General features: G+C 34.7%; 1 protein-coding gene across 3 annotated transcripts in view; it reads left to right on the top strand.

Moving 5' to 3' along the window:
- Positions 1-23,938, top strand: part of LOC149067993 (E3 SUMO-protein ligase RanBP2-like) — an 86,962-nt gene that overhangs the window by 24,416 nt on the left and 38,608 nt on the right. For all 3 annotated transcript variants that reach the window (XM_089251703.1, XM_089251702.1, XM_089251704.1), the window contains exons 10-22: positions 571-700; positions 4,253-4,427; positions 4,560-4,639; positions 5,338-5,482; positions 7,133-7,233; positions 9,581-9,831; positions 13,392-13,530; positions 13,651-13,977; positions 14,154-14,343; positions 15,385-15,566; positions 16,827-16,946; positions 18,789-19,865; positions 20,292-20,423. In XM_089251703.1, the coding sequence (XP_089107829.1) occupies positions 571-700; positions 4,253-4,427; positions 4,560-4,639; positions 5,338-5,482; positions 7,133-7,233; positions 9,581-9,831; positions 13,392-13,530; positions 13,651-13,977; positions 14,154-14,343; positions 15,385-15,566; positions 16,827-16,946; positions 18,789-19,865; positions 20,292-20,423 (3,049 nt within the window). The remainder of the gene's footprint in view (positions 1-570; positions 701-4,252; positions 4,428-4,559; positions 4,640-5,337; positions 5,483-7,132; positions 7,234-9,580; positions 9,832-13,391; positions 13,531-13,650; positions 13,978-14,153; positions 14,344-15,384; positions 15,567-16,826; positions 16,947-18,788; positions 19,866-20,291; positions 20,424-23,938) is intronic.

Below are 23,938 nucleotides of genomic sequence, written 5' to 3' on the forward strand. Positions count from 1 at the left end.
TTCTGGAGCCGTCAGATGGTCGAAGCAGTAGCGACAGCATGTTCTTTTGCCACCGTAAACAGAGACAAGGTGGGCATATTTGGACAACAGTGGCATGACGTCCAATGACTTCCGGTTAACCTCAGACAATGTGACTTGGTATTTCGGGTGAAAATATTGTTATTGGAAATAATATAAACATTAAATAAATAGCAGTTATATGAATGGGGTTGTTCCTTTCTACTCGCCGCAGGTCCAATCAGTTACAACTGCTCTTAAGTGTGTGCTGTGCTTTAGCCAGGGACATACACAGGATCAATCTTTGGTGGCCCAAAACAATTTGTATGACTAACATTTTTATTTTTGCTTGTCTATGCCCCTTCTTACGTATGCCTCGTCTTGGCTAAAAACTGTATGGTCAATCTTTTTAGAAAATTTCAGTTTTTTTATAAATATAATTTTTTTTAATCCCTGACATTTTTTGTATTTTTTCTAAGTAAACTTCAAACATGAATGAAATGATTGTACATTTTAATCATTTGAAGCAGCTCCACGATTACATGAAAGTTTAATGGCATTTTTATTTTTTAGATTTGATCAGAGTTTGAAAATGGCTAGTGAGAAGGATTTGAAGAATGGAGCTTGGATATATTTTCTGAATCATATGAGAGGACAGCTATACTTTCACATTGGAAGCATGATTTTGAAAAGAGCGAAACGAGTATTTCTCATTTCACATTCTTTATCTTTGTTATTCAATTTAAAACTTTCTCAATTTTTTGTTGACAGACATTATTCAAACGAATTAGAATAACGCCTACTTATTTTCTTTGAAACTTGGAAGTGTGTATTTGTGCTGATTAACAATTCATATACGGAGGTGGGATTCAAAGGTCTGATTACACAGAGATGTCACTCTCTGCCAGTTATACAAGGAAGGTATAGGCAACTGAATACAACGTGGAAATGAATATTGGAAGAATTTTTTTTTTTTCCAACTTCTGTGAGGAATCAAACCACCTTCCCTTTGTATATACCAAGGGGTAACCAATATCTGATCTGCGGCCGGTGAGGTAATTTTGTGTGGCGGGCAGCTAGATAGAATTACTTTGAATTAAATTAATTTCGTTATTATTTAAGCCAGGGTTTCTCAAAGTTCCCCCTTTCCCAACGGCACCACTTTCCTTAACCAACACTTATTCATGGATCATGCATCAAACCTGATTAACAGACTATTTACATTCATTATTTCTAAAGACTATAGTAATTGGGTATGTTGTCATCACATTGCCTTTTCGTACACATACATATTGCTCTTAAAGTTTGTTATGGGCATTTTTATCATTTCTTTCCACCACCTTGTTGAGCACATTGCTTTTTTCTGTCCTCTGGATTTGCAGCTGAATGCATATTTGGTGTTCTGCTCACAGTGATCAAAATTTTTTGGAGTGGATGCCAACTCACAATAACACCTCAAAATTACAACGGACTAGCTACGCAGACCCTAATAATTTCAAAGAGCAAAAATGTGTCTTATGGGAATGGTTGGGTTAATATTGTGCAGTTGAACAAGAGAGTTCCACACCCAGACACAAATTTTTGTGTCGAAAACTGAGAAGAAGTCATCTCTAAATTTTGACATGGCAGGTTGGTGGCATTCCATATTGAAGCAGACTAACAATTTCTCAAAACAAAATACCAATAGAACAAAATGATTAACCTCTCTGCTAATTATACGAAGTACAGATGACTAGATACTAAGCGAGATAGTTGGGAAGAAAAGTCGCATTCCTTTTTAGGTAATGAAACCGCCTATCTCACACTTTCAGGGCGTGTGCTACACCATTAAGATACAGAGGACAGACATTTTCTTTCCCGAGAACACGGCATTCCTTTGGGCTAAATGGGATGGCACAATAGAAAGCCTCCCAACTCAGCAACAGCTTGCAATGAAATTAGCCCCCAGATGGTGACATAAAATAAAACGATAAAAATGATAATATAGAATGTATAATTAGCAGAGGGGTTCATCATTCCATGTCACCATGAGGAGGCTAATTTCATTACGAGCTGTTGCTGAGTTAGGAGGTCTATTGCTCAATCCCATTCAGTCCAAAGGAACACAGTTCTTTAAAAAGAAAATGTCTGTCTTCTGTGGCTTAATTGTAGAGCACGTGCCCGGAAAGTGTGAGTTTGGTGGTTTGGTTACCTACAGGGGAACATGACTTTTCCTTCCAATTATCTTCGCTCCGTATCCAGTCATCTTTACTTTGCAGACTACAGATATTCTATTCCAAAAAGGTAGCTCTAGTAATAGGAATCCATGTATTGCGTGCAAATCTGGTTTGGTGTAGTCTCATGGAGATACAGGAGCACCAGGTTGGTGCATGTGTGCATCTTCTCACATCTGCTATTAGTCTGCCTGGTCCATGGGAAGCTAGTCCGTTTTATCTTGGTACCATCATGGGTTTATGTATGATAGTCAATACTATCCATATGACTAGATTTTGGCACACTTTCCATCCTAATAATAAAACTCCTTGAAGTCTACTGATGTGTGAATCAATTCCCTGAGTTTCTAGTCGACCCGTGTGGCCCCCACACATTGACAAATCAGAAATTAGGATAGTCTCTTAAGTGGCATGAGGCGCTGTTAAGAGAGGCTACTAATACCTCTACTTCAGTGCCTCACGCCACAGTGCGCGAAATAAGGAAGGCAGGGTCGTGTCTCCAGTGGTGTAGATGGTACCATGCTTGCCCGGTATGGAAGAGGGCCTGGGTTCGAGTCCCGGCGGAGACATGATGACTTTTCTTTCCGAGTTCACCTCACCATAATATCTGGAAAATAACTGTTTCCTTGTTTCTGTATGTTTGCTACATATAGTGCTGCCATAAATTTTTCTAACTCTGCATGAAGTGTATTGATTGAATAGTATAACTGCCAAGTCTCCCAAATTTTAGCTTCATCTTTCGACCTCCCGAAAAGTTCTCAAATTTCCTGAATTTTTACAAAAACCACAAAAAATCCCTAATTGTCCCTAAAAATTCCCTACTCATTTATAAATAATCCCAGCTTCTGAAAACAATCCCTGAGGAATTTCTTGTGGGGCAAAGTCTTTTGTCTCTGTTTTTTTCCCCTTTCGAAATGACGTCATACAACACACGAAGTTATGTACGTGCAATAATAAAACATGAATGCAGATAAGCAAAAAATATTTAATCAATTTTAAAGATACTTATTCCAATGAATTTCCTTTCATCAAACGTTCCAGAAAAAGGCACTTTCTTTTTGTACAAGTTGTGTTAAGGATATAAACATTGGTCATGGTGGAAAGAGACTGGACTGGCATCATCACCCATGTGAAATCAAAAATACAAAGCGTCAAAAAAGTCACCTTTTTTCAAAAATTGATGCTTTTTTTCCCCTTCATCTTCTGACGGTTTTGGGGTCATTTGCACAGAATGTTTGAACAGAATATATTTTTTTAGATCACCATTGAAGTTTTGGCCTCCAATTTCACTTGTTTTTTGCATAGGGATTTTATTTCCAATTGTTTAACTTCCATGTGTGTGAAATTCCTATTTTATTTGATTTCAATTTTTGAGTAGGGATTTTATTCCCTACACTTCAACTTTTATGTGGGAAATCCCTATTTTATTTTTAAAAATCTGTTTTGTATTTATTAGGGAGTGTGGTTTTAGTATAAAATATGTGTCGCATTAAAATTTTCCTAATTTTCATTTTCAAAAGTTGGCATCTATGGAATAGTATACTGTTGTAGGCCTGTTGCTCTCTGCGGCAAGAAAGAGCAGCAGGCTTATAACGGTATACTCTTTTCACTGAGACTGAGGATCAGTCAGGTTTGAGAGAAAATATGGTTTATTGAGAGAGATTGAAATCGGTATGGAAATAATTATGTGTGAATTGTATATTGTCTGTCACGTATGTATTTTACTGCAAAATACTGTACCAACTGCACCAATCAAATTGCTGTTTGAGGATTAGGTTTATGTATTGCTATTTAAAATGGAGGGTGGGACAGCATACCAGTCATTACTGCACAAAAATACAGTAACGTAAAATCACTATCAAGTAAGAATAGGACTTTGATATCCATAAAAGGGGGGGGGGGAAGACTAGAGAGATTCTACTACAATATATCAAAATTGTGATTGTTCATCACAGCTAATGAGAAGTTTTTTAAAAGTTAGTCATTTGACTTATTGTTTTTGCATTTAAAATTTTTGTATAGCAAGAGTTTTTTTGTTTCAGGATCAATCAGATATGAAGGAAGCCTACAAATTAACTGCAGCTTGTTTTTTGGTGGGATATCGTTACAAACCAGATGATGTGTTACAAGAAGCTTGGTTCTCAAGAATAGATGAACAGCAGAAATTGTTATTCACAAATTTTTATAGGCTTGCTTCAATGCGCACAAGTTTTCTTGGTGAGTAATAATTTGTTTTCTACAGTAATTGTTCATAGTTTTATATGAACATATTAAATTTAATCATCTATTTTTCCCCTTTCATTTTGTGCTCCAGTAAAGTTTCATGTTCTGATTTCTCATGTTTCCCAGGCCACACAATCATATCCCTCTGTAAGGACGACAGACGTAGATGGTTACAGAATATCAAAGAAGAAATCTGTTCATTTCAGGTTAGTCATATTACCCTGTAGAACATGCTGTGCTCACAATTTTAAACTAAATTGTCATTACCATTGTTGAGCTCAAACGTTTTAATGCTTCATGTCATTGAGTTTCAGTTTCGTTAGTTTCTGCTAAAATGTTTTTTTTTTTAGCAAATCAAGAATTTTTTTTCTTTCACCCTTATATGCTTGTGATTGCAAACTGAAAATACTGAAACTGTAAAAAGCAGCATCTATTTCATTTGTGCTTAACAAATTTGTTATTGCACACAGTCTGACTTGCTCCAATATTTATTAATTGGTTAAAAATTTTTAGGAAAGTGTTTGAAAATACGATTTACAGAAATCAAAAATGGGTCCTAATTTTTGCCATTTTCATTTTTAAAAAAGATTCGTTTTTCTTTCAACCAAATGACTCTTTTGCCATCTGTGGCTCCATTGCCTTAGTCATTCATCATTTATCTGCGATTCTCCAGAATAGTCTCGAAAAAAGAAAAAAAAAACCACTTCAAGCATCAACAGCTTACCACAACGCCCCTGACAGAGATTGGTATATATCACAAATACCCTATGCTATAGTATAGTACGCCCACGTATGCAATGATACATGTCTACATGTCAAACATAAATTGTCAATTTATATTTTCATGTGCTTATTGTTAAACTTTTTTGTATTTTGTACTTAACCGTATTGAAATCTGTTGCAGGTTAGAGAAAAGGCTTATAAAAAGTTATGCAGCTGTGTAAACAAGCTGCTTGATATCTCCAAGTCTTATTTCTTCAATGACAAAACTTTTCTCGAATGTTCGCTAGAATTTCCCATTCTCACGTCGCTCCATGAATTTGATAAGTGTAAGTTAAAATTTTTTACTTTTCATTGAAAAAATTTTCCCCATAGAATGTTGTATGTTGAGCACCTATTCTGCATCATTTCCCCATTTCTCATGAATCTGTAAATTTTGTCAAGCTCATTGAAAATAAACTTTTGCTTCATATTGTTATAAAGAATGCTATTCTCATTATCAACAGTAAATGCTGGTTAAATATAGAATGCTGTTAATTTATTAAAAACTAGCTATAATACCCGGCGCTGCCCGGGTTTTCTTCAATGAGGCTTTTTTGGATCACGTGATATCTCCCTCTCTTTTTCTTGAGGGACATACAAACCGTGTCCAACTTAACCAATATGGCGACCTGTGCGATTCATGAAATAAAAAAATCTAGATTTACACAGAAATGAATGTGTATTTTTCTTTTTTTTAAGGGGCGCTAGGTATTTCGACCGACCCCCCCCCCCCCCCCCCGAACTTCAAGTTATCCATCTGTCTGTTCCAGCTTCCAAAAATCCTTAGTTAAAGCTGTGAAATTTTTTCGATGCACTTTTCACGGGCTCATAACTAATTTTAAAATATCCTAACGCACATGAATTTATGCAAATAAATATCAAAAGAGACAATATGGAGACTAATTTTCATACTTGAGAAGATATAAATGAAATCAATGATATTGCTCGAATATCCAACTCAAAAGTATAGGTTTGGCTAATTACTTCGTATTTAATCTCCTGGGCTTCGTATATCTCTAAGCGAACTGAATATTTCAAAAATCGAGAATTCAATACAATTTTTAAAATTATTGATGGGGCGGAAAATCCCACTAATTTCCGCATTTCTACAGTAAAATTGACAATTTTAGCACTGATTTCTATGAGGATCACCCTTTTCCTGACTCTCAAAGCGATGCTGATGATGATTATGACGTCTATTCAAAAAGCCTCATTACTGAGAGTATATTGAAAATGTGGCAAACCATTATAAAGGCATAAACTATTATACATATACTAACAGGATTAAAGAAGTGACAAACCGTTGTAAAGGCATATACACGTCTGAAACGCATTGCTAGGGAACCACGGTAACCAAAGTAAACATTCGGAAAGTGATTGTTGAGGCCCAAAAACCATTGTTGCCGGACAGTTTTTTGCCCATTTGGGGCATTTGCCCTGGGCTGGCGAAATTTTAAAGTAGCCTATCGTTCAAGTCTGGTCCCATTTGGTATATATGTAAAATTTGGTGACGATCGATCTAAAATTGTAGATTTGTATAGAGAACATACACACACGCAGACACACAGACAGACAGACAGAAAATCAATTATATATATATATATAGATTAGTCTCGTGCCTATTACAGGAACATAGTCAATCTCTACTGGTTTTAATAACTGTCATTGCCTTTAAACACTGAAAAAGCAGCATACAATCTTTCCGGCAACCACTACTGTCAATCTGTCAAGGCCAACAGACCTGATGTGTTTATTCTTTCAAAACAGTCAATCTTCTCATTTCCCAACATATTAGCTAATTTCCTTGTTCACATATTAGAGGGACATTTATTTATTACTTCACACCATAATTGAAGAAAATTGTGAATGCTCATCAAAATTCAATATCAAAGATATCAAAAAAAAGTAATTTGTATTTCATCCGTTCTTACATTTAGCTTGTTACTCAATGTGTTCGAATTCATTGCATCATCTGCTATGGTTACATCTGCACCTGGAAGAATCTGATAGCGAATTCACTGATAATTGTCTCAGACAGGTAACATTTATTTACTAATACTAAGTTTTTCTCACATTCTATTGTATATAAAACTTTGGTTCATGTGCATATCACAGACTTAAAGAACCTGGACAGCAACACGATTCTTGAAATTCATGGAAATTGATTGCATTGGGGGGCGATGGGACAAAAAAGGTTGGGAAACTATGGTTTAAACTGTCACATCAGAAACCTCAAATATTGCTTTTTCCATATATAAATTCCCATTGGAAATACACACGTTAATTGCATCTAATTTTTCAAAGTGACTTATATTATGAACAAATACTTAATATGGTTGTAAAATAATTTTCTACTCTCGACAGAATTATTTTGGACAATATGTATTTTTTCTTTTAAAATATATAATTTGAATAAAGTATAGCATAAAAGCTGAAGGAAAAACTATGGAATGATTTTATATTCTTCAATTCAAGATTCTTGATTTTGGAAAATCTCTAACTACTTATTACTTATATATGTGTATAATCATCTGCTTTTCTCTTTTTATAACAGATAAGCATTTAAGAAGCTCTTTTACACCATATATGTAATTCTGATTTGTTATTAAATTATCTGGATAATCACTGATACTTAGAACGTGCATACTTACATGCATACCCTCACTGTGTGCATAACATTAGAATGTATCTAACAATCAAAATACAAAATTGCAAGACTAAAATGTCTTTTAATTTGTCAGTGCTGGCTTCTATACAGTGCTTAAGAAACTCCTGTAACTTAATTCTTAGTGTAAAAATAAGAATAACTAAATTTGACTGATATGGTATATTTACTAACGTTATAAATGCAATGGTTTTCCAATTGAAACTGTATCCAAACTAGGGCAAGCACAGGCGGGTCTGGTGCTCTATGTTCAGGACCAGAGAAGACACAAATTTTGTCCTTTACTCTCTCCCATATTACCAGGGGGTTGCCAAAATGTGTGCTTGCCCTGGTCCACCAAGCATCTAGGCCCTGGTCTAAATGTGTAAAACAACGCTTTGGGCATAAAGTCCTGACAGCTCTGCTTTGATTGAAAATACTCTTTTAAACTGGATTTATATAACCCGACCTAAGACATTTTTAGGTGAGAATAAATGAGTTTAATTAAATGTATTAAGAGATGCTATATGAGAATTTATAGAAGGAATAAAATTTTGGGCAGATCAGAAAATTCTAAATATCAAAATGGATATTTTTTCTCAGTAATTTAAAATATAAAACACTGTAATTTACATAAAAATAAGTTTTTTGCTATTCAACATATCTATCAGGTTACAAAAAAAACACTATTTGAAAACATTAACAATAAGTTTTTGACTTTTTTAATACTGAGTTGGTTTCTGATGTGAAAAACCTAACCCTGTGATGCCCTATCACATATTTTAACATATGTAATTATTAGTTTAGATAAAATGGACCATTAAAATTTTATGTTCTAGACTCTTTGTATGTTGAGAAATTTAAAATTAGAAACTATAATATTTTGTTTTAATTACTGTAATAAGAGTTTAAAAATAAAACATAGTATTAAAAAGTTTCTCATCATGTTATACCTATTGTGTTCAAAATATTATCCAAAAGCATTCATTTAGGTTTTTGATGGTTTAAACCAGTTTTTGACAACAAAAATCTAACCCTGCACCAAGGTAGTTCTCAAAAAAAGCTTATCACTGAATGGCTTTTCAAATATGAAAGGTCTTGCATGCTTCTGTCAGGAAACTTTGACTTCCAATCTTTGAGGCACAGATCTTGGTTCGAAAAAATCCTTTTCAATGTGATGATTTAATGGGTTAAACTTTATTGAATAACAATGGTAATTCTTTGATTGGGAGGATCAGTTCAACTTTTGGGGGCAGTGGAAGAAAAGTTTGTTATTGGAATGTTACCTGCCAAGGTCATAGCTGCGGGAATGAATCTTGGAGGGGACTATTCTCTAAAATGCAAGATATTTTCAAGAATTGCTACGGGTAGAGTTGTTTCAATTTTTAAAAAGATATAGAAAATATGAATTATATAAAAAACCATGTTTGTTTTTTTTATGGGTTATTTTACACATTTTTTTCTCAGTTTTAATGTGTTTCTGAATTTTTAGTGGATATTTTGTGATTTATATATTGTATATTTTGGCATTTTTAGTGCATATTTGCATAGCGTATTTCATAAGTTTCATATAATCCAGGCTCTAGTGATAAAATTAGACATAATGGAGCAGAATTTACGAACCCTTACATTTCAATGTCTAGATTTAATGTAGATAAAACTGTTCAGATGTAATGTTGATGTCTTTATCTATGAAAATAACTATATTTTTAAAATCTATCATACTTAATGTCTCACTCAGGCATTCAAAGGGCTCAAATTCAGTAGTGAAAGCTTGTCTAAAGGTAGTCCAGAATCTTTGAGCTTCCTTGATGTGGAGGCATTTCTTTTGGCAACTCTTCATTCCACTAAAGTCTACTTGAGTATAAGGTCTGCTTGCAACTCCAAGTTTGATGAACTGTCTTTCCCTCCTGATATAAGCGATCCGCTTTGTACAGATGAACAAGCTATGTGGTGGCGATCCTGTCATGGTCTGGTCAACTGTACTATCAAGTAAAACTTTTTCTTTGTGTTCACATGCTAAATTATTGAGTGATTTCATGAACCACATTCAAGTATGCAAACGGTCTTGTCAGAGCAGTTTTTGTCCAACTCTGTACTGTAACTGTCATAAAAATTAACAGTAACACAATATTTTTTAATTGTCATCGGTGTGCAAAAAAAAGATTGATTCTGAGTGAAGGGATTTCAAGGTGGGTTCTTGCACTTGTTCATTTAGCCAGCCATTTTACTGCAAAAAAAATTCATGAATTTTTTTATTTTTTTTTTCCCCATGGCATTTTATCTCAATGTTTGAAATTCCAAACTTAATTTGTAAAATAAAAGTTTTATTCCTTTCACACAGCACTCATGATCATTAGCGTATGTAGGTTCTTCTCGGGGGACAAACAACTTTTCTTAAGGAGATGGTTTGTTTTTTTTTTACAGCAAAAATACACCATAATCTCTGCTGCTTTGTGCATGTCTATGTTCTTGCTCCAAAAATCCATTTCTGAGAAAATTAACTATTTTTTTGTGGACATAAAGTCCAGAAAAAGCACAGGACATTTCACTTGGCTGATATTTCTTAACTGAAAGTCGTAATAGAGAGTAGAGGGTAAAAATAATTGAAATCTGAATTTGGCATGTTAAAGGTATACCAATGATTGGCTACTTCGTGTAATGACAAATTCTCTGCGCTATGTCAACTCGTAAATCGGTATTGGTGCCTAAAATTTTCTAAATGTGGTTGTTAAATTGAAGTAAATTTCTATATCAGAGTTTAAGGCTGGCATTACACTATAAAAGTTCAATAAAAAAATTTTTTTATAAATCTTGAAAAATGCAGCCAATAGTTGTACCGGTTACATTCAGGCAAATGCACTCGATAGGCTTATTGGTTGTATTTTTCAAGTTTTGTAGAAGATATTTTATGAACATTTTATAGTGTAATCGTGGCCTATGAGCGATACAAAATTTCTTGGTTTCATTATGCTACATCTTTTAACATGGAAAAAGTAAAAGAAAACTTGGGACTATTTTTCTTTCACAAAATGCCATGTTTGGCTCCTTAGAAATTGGAAGCCCCTAAATATTTTTTTGATTCATCAATTCCTGCTCTTAGCAATGTTTTGCAACATCTTTTGAGGCTATGACACATTCTTTAAGAATTGTTAGCATATTGTTTGGGAAAAACTGTTGAATAACATTTTATACAGTCGATGCTGGTTATAACGACTTCCCAATCCCTTGTTCTGAGGATGTTATATCAAAAGTTTAATGAAGAAAAGCTTCTTGAGAGAATTTATATTTTTCGGAATAAATTATATTACAGTAGTACCCTGATTATATGAGCTGATGTGGACCAGACCTAACTAGGATAACCAAAACCTTGAATGGGCCTTAAGAAATTTAAAGGCTAAACTAATTATATAAAGATATATAAGTGGTTTAGTATAAATTTACTTCTCCAAGTTGTTTTTAATTACTATATAACACAGTAAAAAAGATGAATATAAAATAAAGTTACGTAAATTATTGTGACGTATTTATACTTTTCGACAGTGGTTCTCAACCTTTTGTCTTACGCAGCTGCCTTGCTCTTAGTCAACATTTATCCACAGCGCCCCACTATAGTCTAATAAAAAAAAACAATGCAAAGTATTGAACTGGTACACATCGCACACTATCGTCAACTCGCCGTGATGCCCCTGGGAGCTTTGCCGCACTCTTTGATAACTACTGGTTTACAACATTTGGAAGATTATATAAATTTCAAAAATATAGCCTTTCGATTTTTTTTTTTCTGCACTTACATGCATATAAGGTCCAAGGTTATAGTCACACTTATTTAATTGGAAGAAAAGTGATGAATTCTTGTTGGACAGCATATTCTTGTCATGGCCAAAACCTTTCATGACCTTCCTTCTCAATTCGGATTTTGAGAAACCCTGACCTCTAGTTTATGGAAGGGTCAGGTATGCAATAGTAGCACGCAGTACTCATCAGACATTTCTTTGTGTTTCTTGTTATTACAAGCACACTGTACTGAATTATGATATCAGAGATCAAAATCACACTTTTTTCAAAAAGAGAAGACAGGCTTCACAGCTGGAATTTAGGCATAGCAGCCTGAAAAATATGGATTCTATTATAATTTTTTGTTCGTTTCTTTGCAAAAAAAGGGAGTGCAACAGAGCCAAGTTTTTATGTTGTAATGGATTGAATGATTTTTTTGTTTTATTGGATGAAAAATTATGGGGGGAGGTTGAATAGAAAAATATTTGGAATTGCACCAATTATATAGTTGCACATCACAATGCATTGCCATTATAACGAAAGTTTACTTTATTATAAAAAACTGCATGTGTTAAATTTTCATATACTTAATATAGTTTCATATCTTCCGTAGTACAGGGTGTTTTAATATTCGTCCACATTGATATTCATATTGCACATTCATATTGATTTTAAAAAATATTCGTTAAGAATATTTTTTTTAAATCAATATGAACTTTTTATACAAATACAAATACAAATACAACGCCACAACAGGCAAATTGCCCAACGAGGTGGCTGAGTTAAGAACATCATGGATCCCGAGCCCCTACCTACTACTGCTACCCACACATGTACCCCCCCCCCCGCGGAACGCCCCCAACGAATCGGTACATGCGGGAATGTGCGTGTACGTGTAGTGCTACCTGACGTAAAGTTTTGTTTCTGTGTAATGCTTGTTATGTGTAGTGCTGTCATCTGCCCCCAGTTTTACAAACTATGAGTGAAGTGTTATGGTTGAATGATTTATCGTTGTAGGACTGTTGCTCTCTGTGGCGAGACTTTTTAACGGGGAGGTCGGCTCGCATTTGCGCCTTGAAGTTGGGAACCACAGAAAACCAACTTCAGCCGACCACCACTGTGGGGTTCGAACCCGGATCCTCGCATCACGAGTCCGGCACTATAACCACTCGACCACCACAGCGTTTTTAGTCTTGAGTTCATCAATCGTATGGGGAGTATTGCAGTATATCACATTTTTAAGATAGCCTCAAAGAAAATAAGTCCTGGAGTTACAAGTCCGATGAAAGAGGCAGCCTAAGCCTATGCCTAATGACACGATTGACAAAAAATTCAGTTTAAACATGAAAAACTTACTTTTGATGTAGCACTGTCCTGTTGAAACTAAGATTACCATCCATCGCTGTTCACGAGTGACATGAATGGAGTAATAATGTCTGTTTAAATTTTGGCATTAACAGTGAAATTTGAAAAAATAGGTCCCATGACGGAATGTAAGCATACCAAACACCTTTTTTTTTAAATCATCTAAGGGCTGTTCATGAACAATATGAGGGTTTGTAGTTGGACCAGCCCTGAATTAGACTGTTTATTCTGATCAGCTCATCTTATTTTTAAAAAGTTTTTTTTTTTTAATGATTATTAGTGTTATTTGAATGTGGAAATATTTGTTCTTTTATAAGTTTTATAAGTTTAATGTATCGGTTATCTTTCAGAAATTGTTCTAGTTAATGCTTTACAGTTCAAAATTTTAAGATCTGGTATTGATTATATAGGGAGAAGTTAAGTGAACATCGCCTGACTTTGCAAAGAGGGCTTGAAACGATCCGTGCCATTGGAAATCACGGTCTCGACCCGCAGTTGGTGGTTCATTTAGCAAAAGCATTTGCCATGAAAGCGTCTGCTGTTCCAACGGTAATATTATTATTACAGGTTAAAGATTGTACTGTGTACTTTCTAAAAACAGTTTTTTCATGTAAACAAGATTTTTTTTTCGTGTAAACAAAAATATTTTATTTTTAAATTTTCTTAAAGGATCTGGATTCTTCAAAAAGTAGATTGAATGACAGCAATCGACTGATTACAGACAAAATTACTTGCATGGAAAACAGGGCTCAGTTCTATTGGAATGTTGCCCTTGCTATCTTGGCTATACTCGAAGCTAATGAATGTGTAAGGAAACCCAAAACCTGCATGTTTCCATGGCATGGAAAGAGTCTGACTAAAGAAGAAATTTTGCATCTGAAAGAGGAAGGCAAGCTCTTCACAGCTTTTAGGAACATGCATTCTGGCAAATGGGAAGAAGCTGTTGAAATTTTTGATAATGTGAATACCGCTGATGCATCTTACTACGCAGCAGTGGTAAGTTGGTGTAAACATATATTTCTTTTTATTAAGGAATAGGTTCTTTATATCAGTATAGCTTCATTGACGTTTTTTTACCAATTTGATCTTAACGTTATGGGAAAGTAATGCCAACAGCTGCTTTTTTGCTTTAAAGTTTTTAATTATTTGACTCCTATTTTTATTCTCTTCAGACTTGCAAAAAATTAGCAATGAGAGAGCCAGCTTCTTCTAAAATTCGAACTGCTTTTCTGAACAAAGCCAGGAATGCCATTTATAAGACTATGGAACGCATCAGTGAGGATACAATTCATCCTAGTAATCAAGAAATTCATACAGTTTTGGATGAAATCGAACGTGCTCTGGCAAGTGACATGAACAGAGGTAATCTTGTGACGTGATAATTTTAAAACTTGCATACCTTCTAGTTATCGATCTTTTTTTTCTCTTTAACTAATAATCCGCTGTAGTTATGCTTCCCAAAGCAAAACTTGAACATCTTTCTCCGAGACAAGTAGATGCTGTTTATCACGCATCTTATTTAGTATCAGCATTACACTCTACTATAAAACTATGTAGGAGATAACTCCTGATCTGCTTGCATCTTAATTTTAGAATTCCAGGATCTTTTTTTTTCTTCGTTATATTTATGCACAAAGGAGATAACTTGAATTTAACTTGAGATAACTTGGTATCAAAGTTTGACAAATCCCTTGCATCAGGTTGCATGGCTGCCAGTAAATTGATATTGGCATCAGAAGTTTTCTATAGGTGAGATGCGAGTGCTAAATTGGAATCAGGATTATAAAATTTTCTGATCTCCCAATAATCTTTTAATATGGGAAGAAAATAAGTAAAAAAACCCCAATTTTTGCTATTGTTTTTTCTAAAGCAAAAACCATGCTTGGCCCCTAAGAAGTTTTGTCAAGCTTTGATTTACATGATTGTTTAATATACAGCAGAACTGAAGTGTGAAGATTATTAAAACTGATTCGGAGGGGGGTTAATCTCTGATATATGAATATTTTAAGCTTTTTTTACCTTTTAACCTGTTTTAATTTTGGCTAATAAATTCAGACTATCTAACAACCGTGTTTGAGCTTTAACTGTAGGTCCTTTTTAATCAGCCTGTCATGTACATAAAGTAACAGTAGACATTTAATCTGTTTAATCACCTTCTTTGAATGGTGTTGTGAAACATGTTTTTTGTATGAATACTATGTACGATTGTCAACATGGGTAAAATGAAAACAAGATGTCTTGAAATATCGTCACACATCAAGGAAAGAACATGCATATGGTTCTGTCATTTTTGTAACATTTGACCTTTATCAATCCTCTATTAATTTAATTCTGTTGATCAAAATTATAGAAAAATACAAGCAATTCTCTAGTAATTTGTATTAATATTCTTTCTCTTTTCAGCGAATGCAAATGATTCTGATAATGAAAGTGAGAAAGATGAGTTAGACAACACGGTCAACTTTTCTTATAGGAATGACACCAGAAATAAGCATCAAAGTCAGAGACTGGTATCACACAGCACTCCAAAATCTTCGGCCAAGTTTACACCAAATCAAACAAATAGTCAGAGAGACAACAAGATGGTATTTGAACAAATTTTCTTTAAAAAAAACTATTTTGGGGGAATTTGAATGTGCTATTTCATATTGCTAGTTTTTTTCCCCCGTGAAAGGATATTACTGTAAAGAACTACTGTAAAAAGTAGTCTCGCATGTGCTGTTTCATTCATGTAATCAATTCTTTGACTTATGATTCAAAGTATTTTTATGGCTCTATATTTAACAGAATCTTTGAGAGGTATGGATGATTCAATTATCTTATTTGATTCAAAAGGAATCCAGATTAAATTTGAAACATATTTGAATCAATCAAGGATTCAAAAATGACTAACAAACTCTTTCTATCTTATCTTTTCTTGTTAGTTTTTTATCATACTTCATAAACCTCTTGTATTTTCTAAAATCTATTTCTTATCCCTTCAAATATGTTTCTCCTTCAGAGAAGAGAGACTTCATAAACGTTCTTATTTAAAACCAGTGTTTATAGCATAAGCGGATATAGCTCTTTGATCGGGGGGGGGGGGGGGGGTGGAATGGATCGTCTCTTTTGCATAATCTCAAGTGATTATCTGAGCTCGCGCTTGATTTGGAGTGGAGTTACGAGACAAAAAATGAGTGAACCATGCCTTTCAAATTGATTATAGCAGCAAACTGTGGTCTCAACCTGATTTGTGTGGTAGTGAAAAAGAAAAGCGCCGAACGTATTCCCTGATGAATGCAAACCCATAAAGTAAGAGTCCTGAGCATTTTCTTTTTCGGGATTCGCTCTTACTGTATTAAGTATAGTGTTCTAAGTGACTCAGATCACAAAAATTCATTGCCATCAGAAACAAGAGTCAAATTGAATGCTATTCTTTGGTTCAAGTTGAAATCATTGATTTTTTTTTTTTTTATTACCATATCACCTCATTAATTTTTTTTTGCTGTTAGTATTCATTTATATCAAGGGTATCTTAAAGCAGTGGTGTACAAACTCGGGCCTGCAAAAGGTGTTCCTAAAAAAACTTGATCCATGCCCAAAAAAGAGTATTTTAAAATGTTCCATTGCATGAATAATTATGCATTGCAGAGAGTACTGTTTTTTGGGCTACAAAAGAATATTTTCTGTGGTTTCAACACCTGCAGCCCATACATTGTGTAGTGTGTACTTTAATAGAATTTTGATTTCCTCTTGGTGGTTGTCGGTAACCACCTAACATTATATTTCTTTATTTATGGCTTAATTTCTCCTATTGTCATTTTTTAGTTCATGTCATTTAATATATGTAAATTTATTATTTATAGAATTCAGAAAATAGCGCTCACCTATCAACAGTGATAGATCTGAACCGCTCTGTACTGGACACTAACAAAGCCATCCTGGAAGAACTTAGATCAAATAAGGAAATTTTATTTGAATTGAAAGTGAGTAAATGATAAATTCATTTCTTAAAGTTCTTCAATGACAATGTTCATTGGCTCTTTTTTTATTGCATTGAAATGGGTTTTTTTTTCAACGTCATAGTTGCCAAGTCTCCCAGATTTTCTGAGAGGCTCATAAATTTCTACTCTATCTCCGAAACTTAGGAGATATAAGAATTTCTCATGAATTTTGGTCTTAATTATAAAAAATCCCTACTACTTGTGGGGGAAAAAATTATTCCCAAAGAATTTACTTAGAGAAAAGACGTTGCATTTGCTTTTGTTTTTTACCCCTGAAATGTCAAAATATTGCATTTTTAAAAAGGAAAAATCCTTACCATTTTATGTGTATGAATGAGAAATCCCTACATTGTTTTTCAAAAATCTCTTTTATAGTCTATTAATTTTTGTATGAAATTTGAATTCACATCAAAATCTCCCTTATTGTCATTCTCCAAAGTTGGCAGCCATGGAATGTGTCATTCTTATGAAATAAGACAAAAAATGAAAAAAAAAAAAAGCTATAAGGAAAAAGTCAACCAAAAAAAATTTTAGGAACACTTTATATGCCAATAAACGAAATGTAGTCAGCAATGAAGTTTTAAAAATTCATGATGAAAAAAATTAATTTATATTGAACAATGTTAAGAGATAGGCAAATCCAAGGCAATTTTGCCTGTTTCGGCACTTGATAGTTATGCTTGACACTCGCAACATATCTGATATATTTTAGTATTTTATGTTCAACTTGGACAAGCGCTGACACTCTGAACAATTTTTTATCAGTTAATTTTTATTTCTTTTTCTACTTGTGTTTCTTACTTTTTTTTTCCTGTCAATTTTATGGGGGACGACAGATTTCTAATTTGCCTCTGTTTTGCTGGAGCACGAGTTGCATTCTCACAACAAAGTATTTAGATGAAACATATATTGTGTGTGCAGCTTGATGTTGCAACCAAGAAATTTGGATTTTGTTTACATCTCCCCCCCCAAACTTATGATCAAACCTTTCTTCTGGTTATCTAATTCCAGGAGAAAGGCATTTTTGCATGTTTTGCTACACTTATGAAAAACTAAGCATGTGGAAAACATGCTTTTCAGAAATAATAGATGTCTCTGAACTGAAACAAGCGGTAAAGTGAAAATAATTTCCATTTACATATTTCGGATACTTCATCTTCAGTGTATAAAAAAATAGCCAGAAGAGCATTTAATAAAAACACTCACCTCTTTTTTTTCCTGAATAAATCTAATTTGTGAATTAATTTACAATTCTAATTGATTTAAAAAGATGTTCAAGACTACATTCTTAACCTTCTCAACACAAAATTTGATAGGTGGCAACTGGTATTGTAGTACTTGAACCAATGTTTACCAAATGTCATGAATGGGGGAGAAAAAAAGCTTGGGAAAATTTTCATTCGGCTATAAACTATCAATAAAAAAATATTTAAAATAGTTAAAAAAAAAGAAATATGAAGTAATATGGTCCTAAAAAATATGTTAGTGAGAAAAAATGTTTTTGTTTTAAGATAGAAAGTTATTTTAAAATTAGAAAAATGCACTGGGGACAGCAAGGAGAGAGACAAAATTCATTAATAAATGAGAATTTGTTCAAGCAAATTAAAAAAAATCTATTGATGAAAAAATTAAAAATAGAGTGGCAACTTTTTATAAACCAGAATGTAAATAGAAAGTACTGAAAAAAAGTTCTGTCAAATATATTTAATGGTCATTACTGGGGACAATTTAGACCAATTTTGAGAGAAACACCCATATATAAATGATTAATGTGTGTGTTGAAATATGAAATAAGATAGTTTTTCCCTTTTCTTTTATTGGTAGAAACAAATGGAAGAACTTAATATTTCAATGAGAAAACAGCAGCAGCAAAAAGCGGCAGAAAGAAAAGTTACACCTGTCAGAACTCAATCCATCAATGAAGATGATGGATTTGAATATGATGAAAATGGTATTTTAGATTATTACATGGGGAATGATGGTATCGATGGTTACAGGCAAAGCTACTATGGCTTGGCCCAACAGCAGCAGCAGGCAATATCAGATGTTGCCAGAGCTTCTCTTGCCATTGTACCTGGTTTGCCTCCAGGACCACCTTCGCTTGCTCCATATAATTATCAGTATCCGCCTCCCCACGGATTACCAGCAGCAGCCACCACTCCACTTGCTGCTCAGTCACCTGGTCTTGTTGTGCAACCTCCTTCTCAACCCGGGTCTCTTGCAGACGTTCAGCATTATTATCCTTTGAACCATGGACTTTCTTTCAGTGAGGGACAGCCGCTACCGCAGTTTAGGTTTCATGTCGCATCTCCTGTTGTTAAACCCACTGCAAGTACTGTTCCTCAAATCGCTCAAGTACCTGTTCCTACTCCTAGTGTCACTATACCACATTCTGTTCCCACAACCCAAGTTCCTCCCACGACCATCCAACCTAGTATGAATCAGTGGACTAGGAATGCTCCAGTGCCACATGCCTTCCAGATTCCACTTCCTGCCACTACCCAGTCAACTCCCACTACGGCTTCGTTTGGATCTAATGTGGTGGTAGCATCACCATTGCCTGCTATGCATGGCAGTTCAACATTAGCCTCCACCGTGACTTCATCACAGCTGGTGTCCGATAGTCAGTTGAAGGCTCTCTTGTCAACTCCAACAGGCATCTCAACCAGCAATACTGTAAACTCTGCTATGAGTGTAACAAAGACATCCTTTTTCGGGTCTCCCACTAGTGAGATTCCCAGTGCTGTTATAAAGAATATAACTCCCGAGGCAAATCGTTCGAGAAAAGACAGTGAAGCCTGCTCTGACACTGATGTTGAACGGGAAGTAATGGGTGATTTCAAGCCATTGATACCTCTACCTGATGAGGTTGTGGTGAAGACTGGCGAAGAGGATGAAGAAGTAAGTGCCTTGTTTTTTGTTCCCTTTGTATGCTATACTTATTTGTAGTTAAATTCTTGTTCCCACAATTTATAATTAACTTTCTCTAGTGATTCAAGTTGGAAAAAAAAGAAAAATAGATAAATTCTCTCACACACACACACCCACCAACTTGATGGATTCTGATGGTCTCTTCTCATATGATTTCATATCAAAAGTTGTTGCTTTCCTAGAAGAGATTTAATTTTTTTTTTTAAAAAGTTCACAAAAAATTTTTTGATTAGGGTCTATAGTCCCCCCCTCCTCCCTCCGGAGAATCTCTAGATTTCTGGATTCCAATTCTGCATTCACGTCTGCAAGTTCCACATCAACTCTTTTAATATGAAAGTAAATGGTTGTGTGATTTTAAAATCTGCTAATGGGAATTTTTTGTTTTCCTTTTCTCAGGTCCTGTTTGAAAATCGTGCCAAACTATTCAGGTTTATTGAACGTGAGTGGAAAGAGCGTGGAATTGGCACTGTGAAGATCCTTAAAGATGTAACTACTGGTAAAGTCAGACTGGTGATGCGTAGAGACCAGGTTTGTGGGTTTATTTTTCCTTCCCCCCCCCCTCTAATTAAGGAAGATAGTTATTTTTTTATTTATTTAGCGAAAGAGATAGAGATGTAAAAGCATATATATACAAACATAATTTTTCAGCCTAGGTGAACATGACTGTCACATACTGGACTGATGGGTTAGATAAAAAAAGTACTATGTGTGAAGGGGGGGGGGAATATATATATATATACTCTTGTATATAAACACACATATAAATGGGGTAATAGATGGGTGAAGGGGAAAAAACAAAATTAAGTAACATCATTGTGGCAACGCGTAGTGGGTGCATTTTAAATATCAAAATTAGAGATAATAAGTATAATTTGAATAATTGAGCATCATTCAATTAGCAACAATACACAAGGAAAAAAAGTGCTTGGAAAAGGGGGGGAGATGAAATTCCATTAATACTAGAACTTCCAGAATGAGAGAAAAAAAAAAATTAGTAATTTTTTTTGCCTAATTTCATTGGAGCAAGCATGTTTCTTTTTGTCCTATATAAACGGTTTGAAATAATGTATTCTTTGACTTGTCTGGAACTTACGGAACCCCTTTTCCATGCTGGCAGACTTGCTGACAGTTTCTGGTCATTTTGTGCTGTCCTTAGAATTCCAATGCTATTGATTGATTTAATTGCTATAGTGTGAGTTTTCAAGCCTTGCATTAGTATGTAATGCTGATGTACTATGTAGATGCTAATGATACTATGTAGTACGTAATGCTGATTTAGCTGCTGGTTAACCCATTTTTCACTGCTCTTTTGATTTGTGACTGAATCACATTTTTTTTATTTATGGTGAAGACGTTGAGCAGATGTTTGAGAAGTTTCAAAAATTGGTCATTAATTTAGCATGGTTTTTCTTTGCAGTTAGTGTAATTTTTGAGTTAATTTTATTTAATTAAAGTAATTTGTAATTATGACTTTGGGAAACTTCATGTATCATGTGACAAAAAAAATTGAGAAAAATTATTTTTATTAAAAAAAATTTCTGTTCATGGTCATGAAAAAAAAAATTCCAGTTTAAAAGTTGGATTAAAATTTCTGAAAATTTCATTTCGCAAAAGTCGTGAAAAAATCAGCACTCATCAGACTTTTCAATTTCCAAAAAATGTTTATTTCACACAAGAAACCTGCATGAAAATTACTTAATTTTTTTCCAAACAATGCCAGCAGGGTGTCTACCAATACAGGAAAGTCACAAAGTCCCGGAATCAGAAAAGGGTCACGGAAGTCCTGAAAAAGTCACAAAATTTCAGTGAAGGTCAGATTTTTTTGATTCTCCAGAGATTTTTCCCCCCTGTAAAATCTAGGCTTTGGAAGAAGCTGGCATTCAATATTTCCTTTCTTTCAGGTTTTATTCATTTTTTTTTTTTGCCCTGGAGGGATGGATGGGTGAGTAGCAACTGAAAAGAATAATGCCAATATGTTGCCACCCTACATTGAGCAGATGTTATATGGGTGGGACAAAAAAGCTATTCAGAATAGACGAACAAAAAATAACTTTTCTTTCTTTGCTTGTCCGGACCTTTCGACGTCGGTAATATTTCCCCTAAAGCAGTGTTCTTAGGAATTATCACAATTCCTAAAGGAGGAGGGGGGGGGGACTAACAATATTGGTTTTCCGTAGAAAGGAAATGATCTTCCCCCACATCGTGGAGCAGGGTTGTTTAATCTTTGGCGATTCTGCAAGCCATGGTTTTGGCTGGGGGACCTCTGTAGTACATTTATAGTATGAAAAAACAATAATGGCAATTGTCCCGGGCCTTAGGGCTGAAGCCCTGTCAGCCCCATCCTTGTGCGAGACAGGTGAAATTTCACCAATTTTTTTCCCCCGTGAAAGAATTTAAAAAAAAATTATATACTTTTTTATTTCGATCACGTCGATCTTTACAGACTAGCTATAGTGAACGACAAAATCGTACAGTATACGCATCCGAGTAGAGAAGACCGACATCAGGCTCGTTCGCCATTAATTGTGTTGCGACATAACTTTTAGACCGAATTTGAAGGAGTACCAGTGTGATTACAAAAGTGTGCATCAGGGCTCCTAAGAGCATCGTGGCGAGCTCAGAATATGGATTTGTGCGCCCAAAACCTATGCTTTAAAGTTGTTCTTTTAGATGGTGGAAAAAACTGCCAAACTTCTTGGGAAGCCGCCAATGAACCATGAGTTACGCAAGGGAGATAGCTGACAAAAGAGAACTATTGGAATACGGTAACAAGCTTGCAAATCTAGACCAGAGGTCTTTAACCTTTTTCCAGTCGCTAGCACTGCCTGTACCCATCATGAAAAGAAGATCACTCATACGACATGTTTGACATACGAATGCATGAAATACGGATGATCTTAATAATTAAATGCAATCTGCACAATGTGTTAAAATGAGAGCGTCATCAAATCGGACACAAGCATAGAGTATTCTGGGTGCTTTGGGGAAAGCACCATGGTGCTCGTGAGTAATGGATTGAAGATACCTGATCTAGACAGACACCTAAGCATGACAATAGAGCAAATAACAAGCATCTAATATTGAACTTGGTTACAAAAAAAAAAAAATTTTTTTTTAACCAAGACATTTCTGTCATTTTGCTTTGATTTGAGTCAATTTTGCAGGATACTGAAATAGTGTGCTATGAAAAAAAAATCACTTTTTAAATTTTTCAAAATAAATTCTAGGGATTTTTTTATGCCATGATTATGTTGTCTAAGGGGGTACCTTCCTCCGTCCTACTTTTTCTAATTTTTTAAGCCCTGCGAATGAGAAAAGGTCGTAGGAAAGTTACAGAATTTTGCTCTTGGTATTTGCCAGACATCCTGGCCAGTAACAAATAGGTTAATTATGCAGTAAATAATTGTTTTCCTAAATGCTTCCTTTTTCTTGAAAAAAAATAAAAGTGTGAGTTGAAAGCAGTTTCGGCACTATAGTCTAAGGAATTTTCTTCCTGATGTTTCGCTTGCATTTGTAGCAAGCATTTTCTGAGGTTAAATGCAGTTAGGTTTCTGTGACAAGCAAGTGATGCTTTTTGCATCTAGTGCCGTCTAGCTGTTCTTTATATGGACTTCTGGGACTTGATCGGGTGCAGAAGAGCTGCACTGACATTCCCCATAGCTGCCAAGTCTCCCGAATTTTCCGGGAATCTCCCGAATTTTAGCTTCATCCTTCGACCTCCCAAAAAGTTCTTAAATCTCCCGAATTTTTACGAAAATCACAAAAAATCCCTAATTGTCCCTAAAAATTTTTTACTTTATTAAAAAAAATCCCCGCCTATGAAAACAATCCTTAAGGAATTTCTTGTGAGACACGAAGCCTCTTTTTTTTTTTCTCCTTTCGAAATGACGTCAAACGTCGTAAATGGGGGAAATTCCCTTTTTAAGGAAGTTTTACAAACCCTCTGATGGTAACAAGAAAGTTGTTTGTCTTATCGTGCAGGGAAATAGCTTAGCAGCCAATAGTCCTGGATAATAATTGAAGATTATAGTGACGCGCATATG

The sequence above is a fragment of the Pholcus phalangioides genome, unplaced genomic scaffold (assembly GCF_987345545.1).
Source record: "Pholcus phalangioides strain wild (caught in Gottingen) unplaced genomic scaffold, Ppha-v1.0 ptg000027l_1, whole genome shotgun sequence".
Lineage (NCBI taxonomy): Eukaryota > Metazoa > Arthropoda > Arachnida > Araneae > Pholcidae > Pholcus > Pholcus phalangioides.